This window comes from Brachionichthys hirsutus, chromosome 13, assembly GCF_040956055.1.
Source record: "Brachionichthys hirsutus isolate HB-005 chromosome 13, CSIRO-AGI_Bhir_v1, whole genome shotgun sequence".
Lineage (NCBI taxonomy): Eukaryota > Metazoa > Chordata > Actinopteri > Lophiiformes > Brachionichthyidae > Brachionichthys > Brachionichthys hirsutus.
In genome coordinates this window covers 10,766,170-10,791,900 of record NC_090909.1, presented here as the reverse complement: position 1 = coordinate 10,791,900, position 25,731 = coordinate 10,766,170, and the positions used below count along the sequence as shown (strand labels likewise).

The following is a 25,731-nucleotide window of genomic DNA, read 5'->3' as shown; positions in this document are numbered from 1 at the left end:
TGGATGATCCTGGCTCCTCTAGGTCAGCTGGTGAGGCGCTTCGAGCATCTCCATTAGGAAAGTGTCAATTGGCGTGTCACCAATGAGTTTGAAGAAGAAGAGGTGCTCCAGGCACTTTAGACCGATGGAGCGCAGTGCAGGAAGCCGGAGGAGAAGCTTTGCAAACCTGCACAATGGGAGGGGAGAGCCATGAGCCAGGAACCACGTAAACTGAAACCACGCAGGAAAAACACAGAGATTTACCCAGAAAATTGTCAAAATGTCATAGATCCCAGTAAGATGTTTTCAAGTTGCTTTCTTAAGAAGTTGCGTGCCGTATCTTCCGGACTACAAGCCGCGACCTTTTTCCCACGCTTTGAACCCTCGGCTTTTACAGCGATGCGGCTAATTTATGGATTTTTACAGGCTAAAATGCCTCCAATACATTTAGTCAGACCAACGAAATGATCAAACAGGTCACAGTGGACCAATGAAACTGTTCAAATTACATCAAACACAGACAAACCAAATTCTTCAGATCAGTCGTTTTGCGTTTCTTGGAAAACACAAATAAACGCCAAACGATGCAGCTTTCAAGTTCAAGACGATCAATCTGTCTATCGAAGAAGGAAATAGAGCTGCTGCACGCAAGTCAATGAATGGATGGTGAGACGTTGGAGACGGCAGCGTGAAGAACCCCCATTATCGCTCCCAATAAAGTTAGAATTGCTACTTTTAGTGGGGGCTAAGAAGGAGTACCGTAGTCTTCCTCCTCCTGTAAAGTGTACAATTATGATGTTTGATTTTAGTATTAATGCTTGACTGTCCTGTGCTTTCCGACAACTAAGGTTATCTTTAATTCCTTTCTATATTTTCGCAACACATTAACCCACAAAGAAAGGTTTCAAACAAATGTTTCTGGGACTGATGAAGGGATCGACCTGATTTAATTGGGAAACATTGTTTGGTTTATTAACATTAACAAAAAAAGGAAAAAAAGGAAAAAAAATAATAATAATAATAATAAAAAAGGTTTATTATCATTTCGTGTCACGAACGGAGTCAAATAACGTAATAAATTTGTAAACCGAGGTTCCACCATATTTAATAACGTCTTTCTGTGTAAATATCTCATGTTAAGATGTGGGCACCTTGCGGCCTGTCGACAGGTGCGGCCTAAATATTTACAAAAATTATTTTCCTCTTTAAATTTAGCGTAATCAGGCGCGCTCAGTAATCCGGTACTCTTGAAAAATGACTGAAGCAAAAACCATTTTCATTAATTATCAAAACAATTTTTGAACTTTTTGACTGGATTAATTTTTTCAGCTCTACTGTACAGTCAAAAGGACGGAGATGATTCTTAAAGATCAACGACATACAGTCTGCTTAATAACGATGAAAACCCCTTTCCCATTTGCATTGAACAACCAAACGTGCCGCTGACATCAGACGTGGCTTATAGGACAAGAGTGTCAACAGCCAGTGTGATGCTTTACATTTTATTGGCGCGCTGCTGCTTCGTAAACTATGAAATTACACAGCAGCAACTGTCATTTGTGTTCCGAGTTACAAAGTGCCCTCATCTCTATTTAGGACAAGGAGGGCCGGGACCTCCAGCCGTCTCTTTTCACGCGACGTTCTTTGACTGCAACTGTGGCATTAAGACGCTTTTTCACTGTCCTCTTTCGTGGGTTGCACATGTCCTGGCTCAGAGGCGGAACAGCAACCGCCCATTAAACCATTATTAAATATCTAGTAACATCAAGATCCTTCATGCTTCACTTTTCCCTGTACATTTAACCAACAGCAACTTTTTCCTTTCTGTAAATATGTACGATTTTGATGTGCATGGTTTTTATTTCTACTACTAGCTAGTTAAGGACAGTATTGAACATGTGCCTCTGTACTGCGGCGACACATCGTAGCTGATTACCGTAATTCCCGGTGTACAAGCCGCTACTTTTTTCCAATATTTTGAACCTTGCGGTTTATGCAACGACGCGGCAAATTTACGTATATTTTCCAACTTTCGTTACAAGCCGTGTTTCGTTAAAGCCTATTTATTTTCGTTACAAAATTAACGCCCGCCCGCCCGGAGGGAAAGCCCCGCTTGCGCGTAGCTGGGGAGATCTGCGAGAAGGGCCCGGCGCGCGTCCAGAGTCGCCGCCGCCGGACCGCCGTACCCGGCCCCCCGCCGCCTGTCCGCCATCCGCTACGCGGCGTCGGACGCGCCGCCCCGCGGGGAAGGAACCCGCCCCTCGCCCTCCCGGGCGTCCCCACCCCTGCCGCACCACGCTCCCGCGGACGGAGGATGAGGGGCACGGGGGCAAGGGGGACGGGGACACCCCGCCAGGCGCGCGCGCGCGCCGCGCAGCCTCCGACGGGCGGAGAGGGGAGGGCGACGGGGCGACTGCTCCCCCAGCCGCGGCTCGAGCCCAGCCCCGCTTCGCACCCCAGCCCGACCGACCCAGCCCCTAGAGCCAATACTTATCCCGAAGTTACGGATCTGATTTGCCGACTTCCCTTATTCTAACATGCCAGAGGCTGTTCACCTTGGAGACCTGCTGCGGATATCGTTACGAGCCGTGTTCCGTTAAATATCATTTGTTTCAATGTACCGGTAGACACCTGCAGTTTACGAATATGTGCGGCTTATTTTTGTACAAAATAAATATTTTTTTAAAATTCAGTGGGTGCGGCTTTTTCACAGGTGCGCATAATAGTTCAGCAATTACGGTATCTTCTACTTGTGCTGGTCACCACTCACATTTCAGCAGGTCTGAGTGTTTTGCGTACCTGCCCTGCTGATCGGGGTACTTCTGTTTGCAGTAAGCCTCCAGGGATGCATACACTCGCTCCCTCAGGAGTTCCACCTCACTGGTGTTGGACAAACCCTTGGCATCTTCAGGTGAAAAACAGACAAACATTGACATGATCTATATCCAACAATACATTTGATCCCCCAATATCCACTTTCAAGTCCCTACAGGCATTTTCAACCATGTTTCTAGACCTGGGTTGAAGAGGATGATGGCTCGAAGGCAGCCCAGCTCTGTCTTGTCCATTTGCATGTCTCTCATTTTGCTGACAAGCTCTGTTAAAACCCTGCGAAGACGAGATGAGAGGAGAGTGTCCCGTTATAAAAGAGAGAAGAAGCAAGGGAAGAAAAGGCAGAAGAAGATAGAGAATCAGAAGAGGAAGCCAGGGAAAGAAAAACACAGAAATGGACCAAAGTCTATTATGTTGTTAATGTTTACTCTCGGTGTAAATATGTAATATTCAGATTAATGCATGGCTGAAATGTTTTTGTGCAGGGAGAGAATATTTTTATTCCTTCTAAAAAGTATTTTAAAGTAGCAGTGGTGTAAAACTGCACCCAACAATCGGTTAACGGCAGTTCAAGAGCTAAATAAATAAAAGATCTCAAATTCTTTATATGCGGAAAAAAGGCTTACTTCATTAACCCCTTTGTTACGATCAGTCGTCGCCTCTACTGTTGTCTATGCCCGGTTTTTACGGTAATATGCACCCCCGTTACTGGGAACCGGCGCCGGTGATCCGGTCGCAGAGTCTGACTTTGACCAGCAGGTGGTGCTGGTGCCACGACCGTAATGGCGGGAGGTGGCGCCCTCACCAGTAGTGAAAGGATTAATTAATCAGTGCTGCCCTCTGATGAAAGTCTATTCACTTTGACCAGAAATGATGGCCGCCAACGATGTTGGAGACGTCAAGGAGAGCGGCGTGCGTCTGCCACCGGTGGTGTTACAGTGTGGGCAGGTGTGTCTAGTCAATACAGGTGTGTCTAGTCAATACAGAAGTGCCCTACACTTTGTGAGTGGTACAGTGACAAGCCTATACTACCTGGATAACATCATCAACCCAGTCATTGTGCCCCTGCATGGACAACACAGGCCGAACTTCATCGTCATGGATAACAATGCTCCAGCTCATCGAGGTCGCATCACTGGAGACTGGTGTACACCAAAAGGAGTAGCCTGCATTTTCTCCAGACCTCAATCTCATAGAACATTTATGGGATCAGCTGAGCCGCCTAGTAGAGGCTCGTAAGCCTGTACCCCAGAACCTCAATGACCCGAGGGCCGCCCTTGAAGAAGAGTGGGATGCCATGCCTCAGCCGACAATAAGCCAACTTGTGAACAGCATGAGACGTCGTTGTCAAGCTGGAATTTGTGGATTACAACAGATTTTTGGAATTTTAGCACACGAGAGGAGCTGAGTTGCAGATTAATAGTACTGTAGGCATTTATCTGGTGCGTAGGAACTAGGTTCCATTATTTCTTATGGGAAATATATTTCAGGTGTTCAGGCGCGGAGCGGCTCAGCGCTGTCCACGAAGGGATCGACAGTAAAAAAAATAAAAATAATTCATGTTCATGTTCAGATAGGATTCAAACCGGTACCTTCTTGCTGTGAGGCGACAGCACTAACCACTCCGCCACTGTGCTGCCCCAAATCAAAAATCATGGTAAAAAAAAAAATCACAAAGTAGTTGAATTACGCAGGGAGCGATAGGATAGAATAGTAAAAAAAAATAGCAACACAATATAGTCTATTTAATAGATAGCTGAACGAGACTTCCACTAGGCAACGACGGCCTTGATATATGGAGCATGTGCAGTAACATTGAACTACGTGCACCCGGCTTGAACTGATTCCGTGTGCCGCCCTCGCTGGTACCATCAGCTGATCACGTGGGCCCATTTTGCGAGACATTGACTTTCCTTATTTTAAGAATTCTAAAAACCAGTGCTGAGGAAATGTGAGCTGATTTCCAGAAATCAAATACAATTTAATGAATGGGATGGCTGGTGAATAGTCTACTTTAGCTATAATTATTTTAAAAGACAACGGATGAAATCCAAAATCGAACCATGCAAATAGAAATATGTGTTTGTTTGGTTAAGCCTGTTTGTGTGTGTAATCTTTGAGGCTTCAACCATCTCGAGGACCAGTTTGGACGCGGACATTTTAAAACGCAATGAATATATTTCCCATTTATATTGAGTTCAGAAACCACTGCAAAGTAGAAAGATCTCTGAGTGAGTATTTGGTTAATTATTTTAAACAGGCTTTTCCAATCACAGCGCGAGTATCAGGAAAGGTGGCCAACAACACCTCCAAAAGGATCTGTGGTGAATTAAGGCATCTAAAAACAAACTGACCAGAGTGAAACACGATCCTCCAACAGAGCAATACAGGGTATCTTCATTTAACCAGATTCACTATTAATATCCTAGGAAAGCCACATACATCTACCACTACTGGCCTTTCGGCTTGTCCCCTGAGGGGTCGCCACAAAAAAAACAATGTTGTCCTTCACCCTGTCCTTTGCATCGTCCTCCCCAACACCAGCCACTCTCATGTCTACAGCTAAAAAAAAAAGTAGGAAAAAATAAATATTAGAATATTTCATTTATGCAGTATAAATACCATGACTCTGTCAGGTATAGTACACACGACCACAATCATGGAGAATACCACAAGGATACGCCTGAAAGATCACTGCTGAAATGGTCGGTTGCTCAGAGTGCTGCATTAAAGCACAGTCATGAAAAGTTGACAGAAACGTGTGGTAGAAAAAGGATGGGCACAGCTTTGAGAAAATCGTCTGGGGGGAGCTTCACAAGGAGTGGACTGACGCTGGAGTCAGAGCATCAAGATCCACAAGATAGACATGCCAGAAAATGGACTACAAGCGTCTCATTCCTCGTGCCAAGACGCTCCTTAACCAGCGGCAACGTTGGAAGAGTTTTACCTGAGCTAAGGAGAAGAAGAACTGGACCACTGCTAGTCCTCAAAGTCCTCTTTTCCGATAAATATGAAGGTCCTAGAGTCTGGAGGACAAGAACAGAATCCACATTGCTTAAAATCCAGTCAGCTGCTGGTGTCCGTCGTGTTCTATCAAGACCAAAGTCAACGCAGCTGCTACCAGATTATGGAGCTCTCCATTATTCCGTCTGCTGACCAGCTTCATGGAGATGCTTTCCTTGTCCAACAAGATTAGATATCCGCCACAGGACAAGAGTTACTGGGAACTTGTTTGTTGACCATGACGTTGCTGGGCTTGATTGGCCAGTCAACCGACCTGACTCTCTGAACTCTAACTAGACCCTGTCAGAGTCAACCGACTGACAATACAGAGGCGCTGATGGTTGCTATCAAAGCAGCCTGGGCTTCCAGAGCAGCGCAGCAGAACCGCAGGGTGATCTCCTCCACGGCGCAGTGATGCAGCTATTTGTTCAGAAAGGAGCGATAAATAAATGAACACACTTTTCAGAAGTTGGACGTTTCCAAAATAGAAATATTTTTCTGACTGATCTAATGAAATATCATATGTAGAGGTACCACTTTTTGATTTTCATGAGCTCTAAGCCATAATTAATAAAATGAACACAAAAAGACGTATTTTAATATATGGGAAATAAATCTAAAATATACAAGAAAATGCAACTTTTTTTTTTAGACGTACAGCGGGGGTATAATAGCCAGCCCAATGCTGGGCTATTGGAGTGTTGCCGGTAGGTCTCGGTTCGACGCGCTCTGTGGCTACGTCCTGGTTTCCCCGTATCCAAAGAAAAGGAGAGTCCAGAAGCGGGCTTAAGAGAATAAAATGCCACTAATTTATTACAAAATACAACAACTTAAAACATTCAATAAACCCGATCATCTGGGTGCAGGGATCCCGCCAGAGCGGTCAAAACCTATGTGCCCTTCCGGGTCAACACCTGTTCACCCCCTGATTGGCCCTGCCTTATATACCCCACATGGCCACAGCGCCACACAGTGCACAAAATAGGAACCGCACTCCATCAGTTGCATTTGGCTTCTACACACCGGCCCCTAATTGGCATGGTACCACACATGGCAATTCTCAACATTTCATAAAATACAACAAATATTGAATCATCACAACAATAACTAGACCTCATACACCAGACACAGTTTGGAAATTGGTCTCTCCTCTGGCTGACATCGTTCCAGTGTCCAGCTCATCATCCCCATCCCTAACAGGAAGCACTGACAGCGTGGTGCGACCTCTGCCGGCCCCTGTATGTCCATAAGTCGTATGAAAGACTGAGGTGGGTTCTGGTGATTCCAGTCCATCTTCTAAACCAGTGATCTGTCGATCTATGTGCAACACAGTCGGATGATATTGATTACAGATCTCACATTGCAATCTTGCTTCACAATTACGGCTGACATGGCCTCGATGAAGGCATCCAAAACACACCCCCCCTTTCCTCAATATGAACACTTTGTCCGTGTGTCTCTTCTCCTTAAACTGCTGACAGTTTTCCAGTGCGTGTTCCATAGAGCAGCACACACAGCGTTCGTTCTCCTTGATTGGGCGTGACGGCTTAACTTCGTTGTGAGAGCCCATAGCGGTCACTGTGCTGGCGACCACATGCCCCTTCTCTCTGTGGCTGGGTTGTGACTTTGGCTGGTTTAATGTTGTATTAGAGCTGTATTCTTGCAGATCTCCAAAAAAGGGATCTGAACGGATCCTCACATGACGCTCCATGAATCCCACCAGATCATTGAATCTCGCTCTGTGGCCAGTAGACTCCATGATGTCATGAGCCCTGCTCTGCCAGCGTTCTTTCATCCTATACGGGAGCTTTGCAAGGATTGCCCTCATATTCACAGGCATGTCCAGTTCCTGCACATATTCCAGCTCCTCCATGATGTTACAGCAGCCACGCAGAAATAGTGCGTAGCTCTGAAGTGCCCTGGTGTCGTCTGCTCTTATAGTCTGCCATGACAAAGCCTTGCTGATGTATGCAGTAGCTGTTTTGTAAGGATTTCCAAATTGATCTTGCAGTAGAGCCTTGGCCACCACGTAGCCACGATCTGGGTCCATATGTTGACAGCTCCGCACCAGTTCGAGAGGCGGGCCTCTGGTGAATTGCTCCAAATAATACAAGCAGTCTGCTGCAGTTGCTTTACTTTCCACTCCTTGCTCAAATGTTTTTATAAAGGTCCTGTAATGCAAGGGATCGCCGTCAAAGATTGGAATGTCTCTTGGTGGGAGCGTCATTGACCGCTGCTGGTTCATTAAAGCTGCTATAATCTCAGTTTGTCTGCTCATGATCGTTAGAAGGTCTCCAGGTGTCTGCATAGCGGTGAGTGACTGACGCGTTTCATTTTGTGTAAACCGATCATTTGCTTCCATCCTGTTTCTATTGCATTGCAATCGGTGCTGCTGTTGCCTTGTGTTTGATGCGTTCCGCTGCTTTGGTCTCACATCTACTGGCTTGATTTCCAGTTTGTCATCATTTTGAGGTATGAACTCTTGAGCAGAGGGGTGCAACATCTGTTCATAGTTTGTTCCACCTTTGTTGCATATATCCTTCGTATTTGAGTACGCTTGTGACTGACACTTTTCTTCAGCATCATAAATTTCCAACCTTGCTTCAGATGCCGCCAGTTCAGCCTCCAAATCAAGCATCTCCTTTCTTCTTCTCAATTTTGCTTCCTCTTCTTCAATAACATGTCGCTCCTTCAGTATTTTAACTCGAGCCAAAACTGCAGCTCTATCCGCTGCTGCCTGTAATCTAGCAGATGAAGCACTAGACGTGTAGCTCCTTTGACTGCTTCTGCTACTTATATTCGACATGCTATCTTCAGGAGAGAGTTCATTTCCAGTATTTGTGTCTACGTCCAAAGCGCACGCCTCCATGGTTCGTATCGCAAAGCCAGATTCAGCTCAGGTGAGCGCAACGGAAAGTAGGTCAATGAGTCACGTGATCCAGCGCAACGCTTCGATGCGTAAAAACGCGCTCAATGTTCACCAATGCGTTGGATTTAACGTGCGCACACAATTAGGCCTTTGATGGTGGAGCGCTACACGTACCTCCGTTGGGCGCCTTTACTGTAAATCCGAGCGATGGTCTTCAGCGCTCCGGTCCAGCTCCGCAGTCCAGCTCCGGTCCAGCTCCGTAATCCACAGCGCTCCGCGGAACAGCTGACTGCTGTCCGAGCTATCTTCGCGGGCCACTTCTCCACGCCACAGCTCACACGGTCATCCCTGGCTGTCTCCCAAACGCAGGCCTCCTGAGGTTCCAAACTTAGTCCAATCGGGCAGGTTTTGACAGTATAATAGCCAGCCCAATGCTGGGCTATTGGAGTGTTGCCGGTAGGTCTCGGTTCGACGCGCTCTGTGGCTACGTCCTGGTTTCCCCGTATCCAAAGAAAAGGAGAGTCCAGAAGCGGGCTTAAGAGAATAAAATGCCACTAATTTATTACAAAATACAACAACTTAAAACATTCAATAAACCCGATCATCTGGGTGCAGGGATCCCGCCAGAGCGGTCAAAACCTATGTGCCCTTCCGGGTCAACACCTGTTCACCCCCTGATTGGCCCTGCCTTATATACCCCACATGGCCACAGCGCCACACAGTGCACAAAATAGGAACCGCACTCCATCAGTTGCATTTGGCTTCTACAGGGGGGAAACGCAGAACTGCTCTTTGTCATCTTCTACTTTGTAAACCACACCCAAACATGACTGCGGGGTTAGGCTAAGAGGATTAAAGCGAGTCATTTAGTGAAAAAGATCATGCGGCGAAAAATGGCTGGCTTCTGTAATACTGTGAAAATCTAGCTTTTTAACTGTGCCTCTATTTTTCAGCATCGTTGGAAGAGGAGGGGTTTAAGAAGTGTTTGTGTAGTGGCATAATTACCTGTCAAATAAGGCCCCAACCTCAGCATTGTGCGCCCTGTGTATTCAATCACAATGTGTTATTACAATATCATTGCACAGTTATTACAGAATTCTGTTTCCTGAGCCATTCATATGTACAGATCGTCAATGCCTGTATATGATTTACAGCTATTTTAAACTTGTCAAATAATATTCATGCGGTTTGTTGACCTGTTTCCCACGCCTAAGGTAAACTTAAACTTAGAAGTCTTACTTTAGTCTGTGCTACACTCACATGTTTTAATTAAAATATGCTGATGAGGATCGCTCTTATGCATGACAGAGGAAATAAGTCATATGAATCTGTCTAAGTGGGAAAACTACAAACCCTCTTGTTTTAGGTGTTCCTGGCTTAACGGCAACACATTATGAAAAGTGACTTGAAAGTCTGCTCTGTAAACCGTTTGCACCGAGTTCCCCTTCGATTCGCCTTCGATTCGCCTAATGAGGAACCAAATGCTTATGGAGACAGCCAATAATATTCTGCGTCATGAATATTGAGCTCGACAGCAGCCTGTTTAATACAAACACTGTAATGGGTTTCCTTTGGAGCCCCGCCCGTCCCCAATAAGCTGTACATATTACAATTAAGAAATGTCCACAATTACAGAAAAGTGCTAATCTTTGATTGATAATTAGAAGGCATTCTCTATGGAGAATTTAAACTCTTCCCCAAGCCTCAGTAAAACACTGCAACGTACAATACACTAATATTTCTACCATGTTACTTCTAGTGTGCCTGCAGGAGTTACTTTATGTTCAAATGATTTAGTTTAGAATCAAATCCCGGCAAGGACTAAACTATTCTTGTTTGTCCCAGAAAATCACAAGAATCTGGTGCATCGGTCTTTATGACCATGAAAAGACAAGTCCGCCTTGTAAAAAGACTGTGCAGGACACGGGGGGTAGCAAGGCCTTAATGTAAAATAGAAAGCAACACACTATTATATACGATTATATATTCAATGGTTAGTATTGTACATTAGCCAGCCATTATCACTTTATGAAATGCTGCAATGCCACTGAGTGTGTGTGGGGTGTGCATGTCTTTTGGTAAGCATGAGTCGCCAGCTTGCCCAGCAAGAAGCCAAGTCCCTCAGTCAGTCACAGCCAATGCAGAACAAAGACGCTGCAGCCAATCAGAGATGAAGACGGTGTCCGGCAAACTGTCCCGCATCAGTCTTTAAACCGGCTGATCCTGATTCGTGTGTGGGCGGAGCAACGAGTTAAGTCACTGAGACCAGCGCGGCGCACACACATCCATTTGACTTTCACGACGCGGGTGAATTCATCAGGGGCTTAAGGATTTTGGCCGACTGAATGAGATCGGTTCTAATAATGTGAATATATGGATTTATTTCCTGCACTGTTCCGTTTCGAGTACATGAACTACAATCAGGCAGAATCCAGCAAACGTCATTTGGTGTTTCCCGATTTGTTATGCTCGAGAATTCCCTAATGCGGCGTCAGTCAGAGTGACAGTGTGTGTGTGTGTGTGTGCATGCACCTGTGTATTACCTGTCAAAGATGGCTCCAACACCCGCACTGTGAGCACTGTTCCTGTGGACATGTAGGCCTGTGGCGAGTAAAATCCCATCCTTCACCGAGATGGAGCGATGGGAGAACGACGCGATCAGGAGCTCATTCCAGCCTGTTGGTTTTGGAGTCTGTGTCTCAGGATTACCAGTGAATGAAATCCTCTAAATATCCGATTGTTACGCTTTTATTACCAGATCGAAATGAGGTTCTCTGGAAAACCACTTTGATTATTTGACAGTAATTACCTCGCAACAACTTAGCAGTTGAGTCTGGAGCTAAAAACGCATTTAATAATCAAACCCTCTGAAAACATTGCGTTTTCCAAAGCTGCAAGAGGCAATGTGAGTTGGTGTTTTTTTTAAAAGGTTCCCCATGCATTTTGATATTCTGGGCCCTTTAAATAAAGCTCCAAATAAAAATAAAAAAAGGTTCAAAGGATGCATTTATGATCTTAATTTAAAAGAACCTCCGATTATTAGCGCATTTAATGTTTTCTGTGTCAGAGAGCTCTGCGGTTCATGGTGAGAATGTGGATTTGTTTTTGTGCTCCCTAATTACATCCACAACATTGATCAAATGTTGTCGCAGTTGTTGTGTGATGGTTTTACAGTTTGGGTAAACTCTGAGCACCAGGATTCCCAACTCTTTCACATTTCACTCAACAGCTTTTGCATTAAGCCCATAAATAGGACTTTTTTCTGAATTAGTTTGAATTTTTTAAAAAAAGGCAACCTCAGTACAAATGTCTGTTGATGGACTTCAACCCTTGACTTCAACCCTCGACTATTTTTGCTACGTTGCACCATTTCGTTCCCGACTGACGGCTTACCCGCACGGAGCAGGATGACCTGGTCATCCAGGGGCAGCTCGGAGAAATGAGGGATCCTTTTGGCCCACTCCACCAGGGTGAAGAGCTGCTTGTCTGCAGCCTGACAGATGTTGGTGACGGGATCGTTGGGCTGCAGCAGACAATCAAAGAAGTACAGAAGTACAATTTAACTGGACGACAAATTAATACCAAACAACAAATACTGCTCACTTCACTTCTTACAATATTTGCATCAGAAACTACATTTGACTACGACTAACACACACAGATATATAAAAAGTACGCAGCTGGTTACTCACAGAGCTGCCGCCTGAACTCCCATCTGCATGAAGCTCTGTCTTCTGCTCTACAGCCATCTCTGCCTCCAAAATCTTCTCCACTGGCATCTCTTCATTCACTGCACTGCTCGACTCCACCTCGCCATCGCGTTCCTTGTTCCTCTGTCGCTCCTCTTGGACAGCTGCAACATGGGGGGTTGGGTTCGGCATGGAAAAGGGAGTGCAGAAAAATACAATGAAGGAGGGGAAGTGAGAAAACGCAGGAAGAACAGCGAGGAGGGTGGTGTGAATGGATGGAGATGAAAAAAAAGCAGCCAATGGACAAAGACAGAGAAGCAAAGGATTGGGAATGAACGCAAGCAAAAGGCCCGAGGATGAAAAGACAAGATGATGAACGAAGCAGAATTTGACCCAAAATGTGCAGGAGAAGGAAGGGAGAAAGAGCGGGAAATGGAGGAAGTATAATGACGAAAGACAGACAAAAACAAATGAAAAATGAAAAACGTGGGGGGGAAAAAGAGACAGAGGGATGTGCAATTCACCATAAATCCAAATCCTATCATTCCGTCATTCACACGTCTTTCTGCTGCTCTATCAATGCAGAAATGGCCCAAACGAAGCAACTCGGCCGACTACAGAGGGCCGTCGACTTACGACCTCTGCGGCTTACGACGGTTCCAGCAACTCCCGTGACCCGGAAGACGGATAAAAGAGCGCATGAAAATGAATCGACTGAAAAAATCTTTATGTTTGCATACGACGAGGCAAAAAGGCCTGCATAAATATGCTGCACATGAGGACGTACGCTGAGGACGTACGTCGACGACCCCTTGTACTTTGAACTGTGCTTTAAAAATAACATTTAGGTAGAAAGTACCATTGCTTTTAAGATTAAATAGTGTAGAACTATTTTGTGCAAGGACAGACGATAGAAACTAGACCCGTTCCCTTCCTGAAGTTAGAGAGTTTCAAGTTTATTTCAAAGTAAATTAAAATACCACAACAGAACATTCAGACCTGCATTATCCCTCTCTTTTATTTAATATAAACTCTCTCACGCCACTGATATTATATTTATTCTTAATATAATTGTACAAATTGTTAGCACACAAGCTAACATGCTTAATGTGTGTCATCCTTTCCCATCAAAGACTGTGAAAGGTTCCAGGACCCTCCGACCTTCTGGCTGCATATCTGACCCTGTTCAGACCTGCAGGTAGCGGCAACGCGCATGAGGGTGGCAACGTGCGCGAGGACGGCAGCGGCCATGAGGGTGGCAACGTGCGCAAGCACAACGCTTTTAGGCAGTCTGCTCTCGTTTTACAATTTAGTCCACAGTAATGCAAATTGTTTGGGCTCTCTTACCTGCCAAGGTAAGCAGATGTTTACAAAGTCACGGTCAGTTTCAACTACCGACCACAATAATCTCGCAATCTTAAAAATAAATAAATAAATAAAATAACATTTTGGGGCAGTTTAGTAAATAAAAACTTGCCGGTCTCTGTGATAAATTTATATCTGTGCCCCCCCCCATCAGAGCCATCAAAGTGCGTAAAGCAAATCCTGTAGCAGCTTGAATATATTTGATGGTAAGCGTCAGAATTTTAAATTGTAAAAAAGAAACCTCTGTTTTGTTAAACTGCGAGTTGACACAGTAAAACCTTTGGGAAGCACAAAACCAATTATCGTTGCCCTTGCAATAGATGACAGTCAAGTGAAACGATCCATTGTGGTAGCACCAGGCGTAAACAACTCGACTGCACTTGTGATCCAACCCCGAATGACGGATGTTAACTCGAGGTCTGAACAAACGCTTCTTTCTTGCTCCATCATCCAGTGGAACCCGGCAAAAATCCACGGCGGTGTGTGACCACAAATTTGGTACATTCTGTAAGTGATGAAAAGCAGTCACTATGGAAACCAATTGGTTTGACAAATCTGGTTGGGAAAACTGAACTATCCTTATTATGTGATGGGTTTCAAACAACAATCCTAAAAACAACTGGAAGCTATCCGGAAGCATACTGTAAGTAGCTGTGCGCTAGCTGGGCAGCGTCAAGGAGGGAACAAACAAAGAGCCTTTAGGATCGCAATTAAAGGCGGAGTCAAACTTTCCCTTCATCTACAGCAAGAAGGTACCGGGTTCGAATCCCATCTGTGCGGCGCTTGTATGTTCTCCCCGTGTCTGCCTGGGCTTTTGTCCGGTTTCCTCCCACCTCCAAAAACATGCAATGTAGTTAATTTGGCTACTATCGTAGCGTAGTGTGCGAGTGTGTGCGTGAACGGTCGTCTGTCTCCGTGTGGCCCCGCGATGCGCTGGCGATGCATTCGGGGTGTACCCCGCCTCTCGCCCCAAGCAAGCTGGGATAGGCACCAGCAACTTCTGTGACCCGCAAAAGCAAAAAAAAGGTAAAAAAAAAACTGACAAAATAATTCCCGGATTGGCAGCACTAAGCACCGGCAGCAACATTTCAGCTCTCTGCTCACTCATACACAGACACACACCCCTCCTCCCTCCCTCTTCTCCTTACATTTGTCGTTCATCTTGGCCACTACAGAAGGCGGGAGGGGGAGAGAGAGAACGAGAGAAAACAAAAGAGGAAGAGAGGGGGAAATGGGTTAGTGTTTACAAGGTTTGCCCACCCCATCCATCTCCCCATCTCCCCCTCTGTGCTCGTTCTTTCCGTTCCCTCTTTTATCAATGCACATGAAAACAGTGACACTGATCCCATCTTTCAGAGATGCATTTCCATTCTGGTCGGGGGCGGGGGCAGATGACAAGGGACAGTACCCGCCTTTGAACGCAGATGCCCAGGAAGCTCCTTGCATCTGTCCTCACAATGTGATCCTCCTCACCATGTTCACAATAAACGCACCCACAATAAAGTAGCATCGTACAGACGTGGGGAATTTCGTCCTTCTCCACACAGGGCAGAGAATTGTTCTGCCATATAATAATAATAATAATAAATAAATAAATAAACGTAACTGATGGAGAAATCTCCCATCTTCTTCTGTGGTGCATTCTTTGCAGCAAAGTAGGAATTGCTCCTAACAAAATGAAAGCTCTACCATGCCCATCTTCTGGGGTATCTTCTCAGCAGCACATTAAACAGGTCCCTATCGTGAATCTCTCGCTGATGGAGCTACACCTCCCCCATCTTCTGGAGCGCTACTAGGACACTGAGCTTGTAACGGGGCTCAGGTGTCCTGAAACGCCGCGTTATCCACAACAGAAAAGGGTCGCATGTCGGCAGCAATAAAAGCAGCATCGCCCGGTCCATTTCTTTTGCCCTCTTTGAATCTCGTGCTAATGGCTGTCTAAACGACCCGGGTCTAGTTTGTAGCCTGTGCTGCTTGTTGTGTTTTTCTGGTTCCGCTCGTTTTCACACCGGGTGGTGTCGGCGTAAATGTGTTGTCATGTTTGTGGTTTCCTGTTACACTTGCGACATACCGTCAGGCGGCTCTGCCTGCTCACCTTCTCTCTTCATGCCCATGGCCAGGCATTTCTGGTAACGGCAGTACTGGCAGCGGTTCCTCTGCCTCTTATCCACCATACAGTCCTTGCTGTCTCGACAGGTGTAGGTCAAGTCTTTGCGTACTGTCCGCTTGAAGAAGCCTTTACAGCCCTCACAGCTGTAGACGCCGTAGTGCTTACCTGAGGGATACAAGAAGAGACGTAAGACAGGAAGGAAGGCAATTTGTTTCAAAGCTGTCTTAAGTAATTAGAATGGCCTCAAAGTCGAATAAAGGTAGACAACATATGACTTTTGTATTGTATTGTATCGATGGAGTCTTGTCACCAGAAGATCTGTCTCCACAGATGGAACAAAGGCGTTTCTGGGAAAGCATCGGCCCTGGGCTGTGGGGCGAGAGCTGCTTCAAGCCCAGGGGAGGCTTCACGTCATCCGAGCTACTGACCGCATGGAGCCCTGACATAGACACAGTAGAGTTGATCTAAAGAGTGACAGAGGAGACGGGAAACATAAGGAGATGCTTTTCCTTTTAAAGTTCTTCATTCTACTTTCATTTCTATAAGAATGTAGAGGATAGACAATGTAAACAAAAGCACACATAACGCCACAATGAGTGATGTTTGTACCCGACGTCTCTCCAAACTCTTACATCTCTTCTGTAACTAGAAAAGCACTCGGAGAGCGCAGACCTCCACCAAGCAGCTCATTCCCCTTGTAATTGGATTTACGGTGATCTGGATCATCAAAAGGTTCTAAATTATTCTTGGTATCTTTATACACCAACCACGGAGTGTAAGTGAATCGGAGTTGATGTGTATTTCTAACTGATTTTTGAATCGATTAATGGGGTTTCCAATATAATAATAATAATGTGTTGGCTTTATAGAGCGCTTTTCAAGGCACCCAAAGACGCTTCACATTGTGCATTCTTCATTCACTCCATACTTGGTGGTGGTGAAGCTACTATTGCAGCCAAAGCTGCCCTGGGGCAGACTGACAGGAGCGAGACTCCATCGGACCTCCTGACCAACATTCACTACATCCACACAGGCAATGTGGGTGAAGTGTCAGCGGGCATGTCCCGGAGCCGGAAATCGAACCGCCAACCTCTCGATCACAGGACTACCCGCTCAACCACCTGCGCCACCGTCACATGGAATCATTTACCTGAACTCATTCTGGATCAGATCCAGAAGACATTTTGCATGAGAGTGCGTATCGCACCCCTTTATGGCTGTGATTTTTGGTGAGTGAATTGAATACATATTTTACAAGATATGATTTTTGTTGAATAAGCAGCCATTCTAAAAAAACATGTGTATCCAGACAGTTATCTAGATCACTCTCACAATTTAATGGGATCTAAGTTAGACCGAGACCCATCTTCAGACGTTTTTTTCATCAAGATCCATCCAGCGGTTTTTCCACAATCCTGCTAACAAACAGACAAACGGACTGACAGACAGACAAACACCATCAAAAACATAACCTCCTTAGCGGAGGTAACTAGAACTGGTAAGAATAAAGGCCTGACATACACAGTAGGGTCAAAGAAAAAAGGCCCGTGAATTCAGAGGTGATCACGTACCTGTGGACTGCTAATCGGGCCATAGCCCACCGACGGTGTGCCAGGCAGGCACGGCGAGCCGAGCGAAGAGCTGATGACGGAAAAGGGGGAGCCGATGCTACTGATGGGGCTGTTGACCCCAGTAGTGGCGATGGGAGGCAGTGAGGTCATGGAAGCGGCGGCTGAGGGCACCAGTGGAGGCGATCGTTGGCCTGACGGAGGGGAGGACACAGACGAACTGTCTGGGCTGCAAGAATCTGGTGAAGGAACGAGAGGAACAAGATGCAAATAGGCAGCATGTTCACCAATTTAAAAGTGTGACAACGAGGCTCAATAACTGAGGGGGTTGTTTTTGAACTTCAACATTCAAATGCATTCCCATACTAATAATATGCGTCTGTTCTGGATGACTGACTAATGTTGGGTTTCCTTTACCCTCCGTCTTCCTCCTCTGTCAGCAGATAGACAAGCATATTCCCATTTTTAAATCTGAAAGGTCTGACTCCTGTCTTCAGTAAATGAAAAACAAAGACATGCTTTAATAGTTTAATTAGGACAAATTACCTCTTTTTTCTTTTGCAAGATGTGCTTCTCTTGCAACCAGATGATCATATTTAATGTATTCCCTGTTGTGTTGATTTTTGTTTACTTGATGTTTACATCTAAAAAGTACAAATTTTACAATCACCCGTCCACGTGAAGATTTTACTGTTTTAAGCAAAATACTAGATATGGGATGTTGCTCTTTCTCAGGCTCTTAAACTGAAAATAGACGATAAATAAACATAATTTTACATTTAAAATAGTCTAAACTATAAATCAGGACACACTTTTGAGAAATGGCAGGTAGTAGCTGAGATATCTGATACCTAAAATGGGGAGAACGAGGAGCTGTAGGTCTGCTGTACCATGTCTCCATATCCTCATTAAGTTATTGGGCAAATTTTATAGACTTAAATTTACAGAATTCATCAAATGTTCCAGTGAATTTTTTTTAAGTCGTAGCTAATGCTGACAATGGATTCACAATGCATTGTTTGATAGTTCCTCACCTCTACTATCCTCCATGATAGCGGTTGAGGCAGCTGCACGGCGACTTCCTTCGGTTTTAAACTGCCCGCTATCAAACTCTAGACCGCGGACTGAGGCCCGGGCCGGAGATATTTAGGGAAACCAAACGCGGGTCTGTAATTACAACACAAGAAAAAAGCTCCGCATAAGATCATGAGGTGGCGCAGACAATGACAATTCGGTCACAGCACTTTTAATAAAATCAGAAACCACTCAGACCATCACAAAATTTGAATCTGTACGTGTCTGACTGGTACAAAATGTTTTTTTTTGCATTTTATGTCATGCTAAAGCATTTGCAGAGCAGCTGATGGGCAGTCTCGTCCACATCCGAACTGGGGGAAAACTAGGGTGATTAATAAATAATAGATAGTATAGTGATACCGAGCGCTGCTTTTTTATTCAACAAAGTAGATTCATAGTACATAGAGTACAGACAAATAGCAACAACCCACTGTTATTCTTGGCTAACCTGTAGTTAGCATGCAATAGCTCGTAGCTTCTGTTTTAAGGAAACACCAACTGTCTGCGCCAGCAATTACGCTAAATTGCTTGTGATAGTTTCCCTGCATGGATATAAGTTGAAATGTCATTACACATCTCAACATAATATTCAAAAGAAACGAATGTCTGCGGTTAAATATCGGCGACACGGCGCTGGCTGGCTTGTGCTATAGCTAGGTACACTTAGCTAACAATGCTAGCTAGCTAACCCGAACGAATCGCCGAAGGACTACAGAACAGCAAACCAACCACTTGCACTTTTATCGTATTTGACATAAACAAATTAACATAACTATGCTGGAAATGTATATATTCAGTGGAAATAAATGCAGATTACTGACGGTTTGGCGGCACAGCTTCTTCGCATGAATGTGACGACTAGGCCCCGTGCGAGCTTGCTCACCCCCCCACCCCGCCTCGTAGTCAACTCCCCCCCGCAAGAACGAAAACATGATGATGGTGGAGAATTCGGCTTTACGCTCCTTTACAGTTCTGCATCACTGCAGCCTGATTTCTGAATGGTTGCGTGGTCAGTGGTCACGTTGCACCTTACATATAACCGAATGAGGGCAGGAGGGCAAGGGGTCAAGAGTTCAGCTCAGAATATTCATTCATTCCTCCGTCCCCGAGTCGCGGGTCACATCGGGGCCTATCCCGGCAGTCAATGGGAAGGAGGCGGGGTAACCTCGGATAAACGTCACAGAGCCACACACACACACACGCACACGCACACACACACACACACAACCACATACACACACAGTCACTCCTATGGACGATTGACATTTCCTTTAAACACGCCCACATGACTGATGATGATGATGAATATATTTATTAGATAGAATGTTAGCGTACAAGTACAGTCACACAGTAGCATGTATTACAGTACAAGTACAGTCAAACATCCTGTCTAAGAGGAGCATTTCATGAAAGCCCTTGCGGTCTTGTTTCCGTTGAAAGTCCTTAGTACATAAATCATCGACATTTAGCAGTACAATTTTCGCAATACAAATAAAAATAAAACCAATATTAAATTACTCAATTTATGCAAAATAACATTAGAAAAAAGAAAAAAAAATACACCACAGATGCAAATTTACAATAAATCACACCACAGATGTAAAATGACAATGAATGACAATAAATTACATAAATTACAATCAATTACAAAGACACTTAATATGTGCAACGTAGGTGGACAAAAAAGGGGATGGGGGGGGGGGGGGGGGGTTGATCCGGAGAGAGTCGTGATGACTATCTCCATTTCTGTCCCCCTGAAACGTGTATTTTAGGGCCGTTTTGAAGGAGGCCAAAGAGGTGCATGTTTTGAGGGCGGGAGTCAAACAGTTCCACCCTTGGGGGGCAGTATTATAAAAAGATGATTTACCCATGTAACTTAGTAGGCCAATCATGACGCTACATGCCATGTTTGGCGTGCGTGTGTACATTTCCTTTGTACTGGCGCTTTGATCAGCACGCTAAACAAACTCATTCAAGGTGAACGATGAGCGGACGCTGTCCGGCTGTATGTTTTGGTTTAGATTTGTCTGAGCACTGTAAAAAGTTTAAAACCCCACAGAGTGTTTTGTAACAAGCCCTGGAACGATTCCATTACTTAAACAGCACAAACGAGTAGCGGAGACACCTGAGCCTGAGTATTAAATACATGCTGTAACATCTGGCGAGGACCTGCTGGAACCGCTGGACCTGCCTAATGCCCTCCATGCCAGTGACTGTAGCAGTCCACAGGTATGTCGTCCGGTCCGACTGCCTTCCCATCCTTCATCCTCTTCAAGCTTTATTCTATAATATTATATTTTATATATTTAGCATAGCCAGTGATAGAAATACATAATCAACAATATATTTATTTTCCTATAACTATGCTAAACTAGTACAGATAAACTGCTTAGCTGTCGATCTGTACCAGTGATGGTAAATTCGAATCTTTTTTACTGAATCGAGTTTAAATGAGTCACTGAGTCAGTAACCCAGAAGGTACATCGAATACAGGTTTCACCTGCTGACGATTGATGCTGCTAAAACGGCTGATTGAAACAGGGAAATAATCAATTTATTGAGGGAAAAGAGTGAAAGATCAGGAGTTCTCAAAGGGAATTTTTTTTAAAACTTTAATTAAATATAAATACAACAGAGAAAAAAATGTGTTCAAAGAAAAATAAATACTGTATATGCAATGCACTTGTGCAAAAGTCATAAATAAAAAAGTTGTATCTTTATTTTTATTCATTCTGTTTCCACCAATATTCCAAAAATATATTTTCTATGGCATGCCGTTCAGGAACTTATTATATATATATATATCAAAAGTGCTGGAATATATATATGAAAAGTCTGAGAATATGGACCGAACTATGAAAAGTCTGAGAATATGTACTCAGCATGGTTACAAAGGCCTTTGTGATTGTACAGCAACATTTGAATGTCGTTCCCTGTTCCCTGGGTAGGGGTGGAATCAGAGCCGTTTTAGATGGGGGAGCATCTCCTTGGTGGGAAACTTTGCCTTTTGGAACAGCATGCTGACTTTGCCTTCATCAAGGGCTGGCTGTTGAGTACTTGTTGTTAGGCTCCACCTGCTGGTACTTTAGGCACATTGTGACTGTTAAATTTGTCTTTTGTTTCCATTAGAACATTTGTTTTTTCATTTATTTATACATTTTAAATATAAATTTGAATCTGAGAAAAATAAAAATGTACATCATTATCACCATGAGTGTTGTTTTTAATTGTAGGATACTCCAGAAGATATAAACAAGAAAGTTCTATATTCAAAAAAATGTACCTGTACCTGTATTTCACTAACAGAGCCAGATAATTAATAATAAATACTTGTATTTTTATTTTGTCATAGTTATGTTCTTAAATTTGCACGTTGGTCCACGGATGGACCGATCGATCAGTAGTGTGAAAACTGAAAATTAAAGGCTGAACTATATTGGTGAGTTCTATTAATGAAGCTGACGATGTGGAGAACATTACAACAATATATTTGGTACTTACATTTATTCAGTTCTTCATGCCTTTTTTTTTTTTTTTACCTCCCTGGATTTTGAACGATTGGACATTACTTTTCTAATAATGCAAGTGTTAATTTGGAACAATTCAAAACACCCAACCTTGCTTTGAAATTGCATATTTATTCATCTGAAAATATTATTGAACACACATGCATCACACACAGAGACACACAAACACACACAAAGGCGAAATCAATGCGAATTCAACCACCAGCGTTTCATTTTTGTATTTATTTTTCTCCTATTCATGCTCTGCATTCCTGTAAACAGCGCGCGCGTGTGTGTGTGTGTGTGTGTGTGTGTTCTGACATTCATATTCATGCATTTTTGGAACTTTCTTTATGATTCTCTTTCTCTTTAATCGTTGGCAGGCCGAACTCAATAAAGTGATGTGATTCCTGCACTAAGACGACCCCAAAGGAGATGAATTACATCTGAATTCATGACATCAGACCTTTAAATTCACATATAGCGTGTTTCATTTCAAATTCAACATGCTGGACTGCAAGAAATGCAAATATGTCATTGTCCAAATATTTTAACCTGCTCTGGATGTGCGTGTACGTGTGTGTGTGTGTGTGGTGTGTGCGTGAGCGTGAGCGCTACGTGAGGGATTAGCCCCAGTGTGTGTCCACCACTGATTAGCCTGGTCAGTGGGCCTGTTGTGCATTCACTCAGCTCATTAGCATATTAATGCAGACTCGCTCTTCCATCCTCTCCTTTTCCTCCCTCTCTCTCTCTTTCTCTCTTTCTCTCTACGTATTTCCCAGGCTGAGTTTTTCGCTTCCTGCTACTTCGATCTCTAAATCTCACCAGTTTACGGCAGTCGTGCCGTGAAGCAGTCAACCGCTCTGCCACACACGCTTCAGGAGCCTGCCTGTTATTTCCCTTCAAAAATGTCCTCTTGGCTTCCCCCCTCTCTCTCTCTCTCTCTCTCTCTCTCTGCCAGATCGTGGCTTTCTTCTTCATCTCACTCACTCACCATTTCATTCCCTTCTGCGCCACCTCTTCAAATCCTTTTTGCTTTCTTTCCTTTTCCTTTTTTTTTACTCAGAGTCTGGCCCCCCCTGACCCCCCCCCCCACCCCCACCCCCCCGTCACTCCCCCCTTCCACTGCAAATTTTACAAGATGCCGGTGCTGAACTGCAAACCGGACACATTCAACTGTACTTAACACGGAGAGAGGGCGGCTCGGTGGCGCAGTGGTAAGCACTGTTGCCTCACAGCGAGATGGTCGCAGGTTCGTCTCTGGCTTGTGGCCATTCTGTGAGGAGTTTGCATGTTCTCCCCGTGTCTGCGTGGGTTCTCTCCGGGTTCTCCGGCTTCCTCTCACCACCAAAAACATGCAGCCTAGGCTGATTGGTGACACTAAATTGCCCGTAGGTGTGAGTGTGTGTGTGTGGCTGGTTGTCTGTCTCTGTGTTGCCCTGCGATGAACTGGCGGCTTGTCCGGGGTGTACCCTGCCTCTCGCCCATTGACTGCTGGGATTGGCTCCAGCTTGGCCCGCGACCCGATAGCGGAATAAGCGGTGAGAAAATGAAAGGAAATGAAAGGAACACGGAGAGAGCTATTCAGGCCTTTCTACTGCTCGGACAGGCTCGAACCCTTTTCCAAAATGGTGAAAAGGGTTCGAGCCCCCCACCACCACCCCCGCCCCCCGATCTGCAGTACAGAACAAAGTCAGTTTAAAACCTGTTAAAACTCACATTTCACATCCACATGACAGGAAAGTGTCTTGAAAGTAGATTCTTTCAGGCTCCCTGCTGCCTCTGTTTGGTGCCGCTGATTTTAAACCAACATTAATATAAATATAATATAAAGTCAGCCTATTTTGCAGACCGGCCAGTAAAAGAACGATTTACTGCTCACCTCAAAGGAGCGGGGGAAACATTTTTCATGTTTTTCACGTTTGCTTTCTATTCATCTCGCTGTTTGGTTTGAAAACTTTCACATAGCCGACTTGAAACTATTCTGCTCAAGGATGGGGAAATGTTTTTTAACCGACCTCAAAAAGTGTCAACAAAAGGTTCCTACAGGCTTTCTCATTTACATAAACACACACTCGGCCTTTTTCAATCGCTCTCTCTCTCTCTCTCTTTCGCCCTTTCTCTGTTTGCCTTTCAGGGTCTCTCACTCATCCGCTCACAAAGCCACAGTGCTTCATCCCATCCATGGCGATTGGTGCCTTGCTGCATTTTGGAGATCAGGGGTGTGATGTCCATCCACAACTCCTGGTTTCACAAAGGCACGTGCAAGAATTGCGTTTGGACAATCAGCTCCGGACCTCCATCCTTGCTCATTGGTGAGTTCGTATACTCACGCACACGTGGGAGGTCGGGCGGATGACGACTGAAGGCTGATTTGGTTCCGACTCGCTGGCTTCAAAGAGTCATTGCACTGCCGTCAGAATATTACCGCCTGTCACGACGGCGTTTGACCCCGAGTCTTCTTCAGGTCAGCACCTGTGGAGGGACAAGTAGGACAGGATGGTCAACCGAGAGCAGAGGACTGAGCAGGAAGGCAAGGAGGGAACTCTAATTCATGCTTGTCCTCTGTGTGGGAGACACCATGGTGAATGGAGGGGTCACCACCCGGGGGGGGGGGGCCTCATCCAATGGGAGCCGCCGATGTGACCCGCTACAAAAGAAGAAGCGGGTCCCCCCGACGGTCACACGGATCAAAGAAGACAAAGGCCTGAGATGATAACTCAGCATAGCAGTATTTTTATGAGATGCATGAGCAGCAGCGGTAGTAAATTAAACTGAGTTAGCGGAAGGGGGGTAACCCCCCCCCCCCAGAAAAGTAAAAAGTAAACCTTTGCATCTGATTCGCTCTGTGAGGTGTTCCAGCTTCCAGCGGGAGCCTGTCTTTATCCAAACGATGTGGTCTTTGGTGAGGCCTGGCCTATTCAGGGGAGCCCCATGTGCTGCGTGCCCACCATTGAGGTGCAGAGCAGCGCGGCCACAAAGGACGGCAGCGTTTCTCTCAGTTTGAGTCTCTGTGCAGAACAAAGTTTACACTTTACACGCACCACATAGTGAAGAAGAAACCCCGACCTCTAAATGTTACCAGAATGCTAATAAAACAGAGCTAGTTGTAATAACTGGAAAGCATTTGATTGACTTTTGTTTTTTGTAGATACTCTAAGAAATATGAAATAGTTCCCGTCATGGCAGCCACACACGGGGGGGTCGGAACTTTTCTCCAGTTATTGGAACGCAGCTTTCTGCCCCTGCTCTATAAAGGAGTCTCGTTCGTATCTCTTTTAAACTGTGGCTTGTTCCATTTTTTCCACCTCAACATGCTGGGATCCTGCTGCTCTGGTTCCACGTCTTGTTCGGTGCTGCACCAGCACAGCCTCCCGGAACCCACTTCATTTAAGACTTTAGGTGTAATATTTATATTTAAATAATCGACATCAGTTAGTATTAGCAAAGGAAAAGACGAGAGGGCAAAAGTTCAGTCCTGTTCGGTATCTGGACCCTTTGGGGCCTTACATTAGTATCAGGAATGACTGCAGAAAGCTCATAAAGTCCCTTTCGGAGGTTCATCCTTACATTTGCAAACAGACATCCTTGGCTCGCATTCTTCCGCCTTCAGTTCTGGGTCGCGTCTGAGCTGCGTCTCTGTCGGCGTCTGGCCGGACTTGTCCTGCGTCTCCATCTTTCACTCTCTCCGTCTCTGCTTCCTCTGATCCTCCCTTCTCCAACCTCCTTCTGC

At 45.0% G+C, this 25,731-nt stretch overlaps 1 protein-coding gene across 2 annotated transcripts; it reads right to left on the bottom strand.

Annotated features, from left to right (window-relative positions):
• Positions 1–18: 18 nt before the first annotated feature.
• Positions 19–18,465, bottom strand: rxrba (retinoid x receptor, beta a). Of its 2 annotated transcripts, XM_068747391.1 has the most exons (11): positions 18,450–18,465; positions 17,419–17,654; positions 16,158–16,311; positions 15,809–16,012; positions 12,376–12,536; positions 12,077–12,206; positions 11,227–11,359; positions 9,689–9,724; positions 2,996–3,087; positions 2,779–2,884; positions 19–166 (listed from the first exon to the last, which is right to left on the bottom strand). In XM_068747391.1, the coding sequence occupies exons 1-11, from the start codon at positions 18,463–18,465 to the stop codon at positions 19–21; spliced, it is 1,416 nt and encodes a 471-aa protein (XP_068603492.1). The 2 variants fall into 2 exon arrangements, with proteins under 2 accessions (XP_068603492.1, XP_068603493.1); XM_068747392.1 differs by lacking the exons at positions 9,689–9,724; positions 18,450–18,465 and having other exon boundaries at positions 15,833–16,012; positions 17,419–17,568.
• Between the last annotated feature and the right edge of the window lie 7,266 nt (positions 18,466–25,731).

Bases quoted from the DNA above. Each gene is read 5' to 3' on its own strand.
- rxrba (XM_068747391.1), bottom strand. The intron at 12,537-15,808 runs GTATGTCGCAAG...CCCATGTTGCAG, and splicing joins GCAGGCAGAGCCGCCTGACG to CTGTCCAAGAGGAGCGACAG. The intron at 11,360-12,076 runs GTAAGCCGTCAG...CAAAACCAACAG, and splicing joins GGTCATCCTGCTCCGTGCGG to GCTGGAATGAGCTCCTGATC.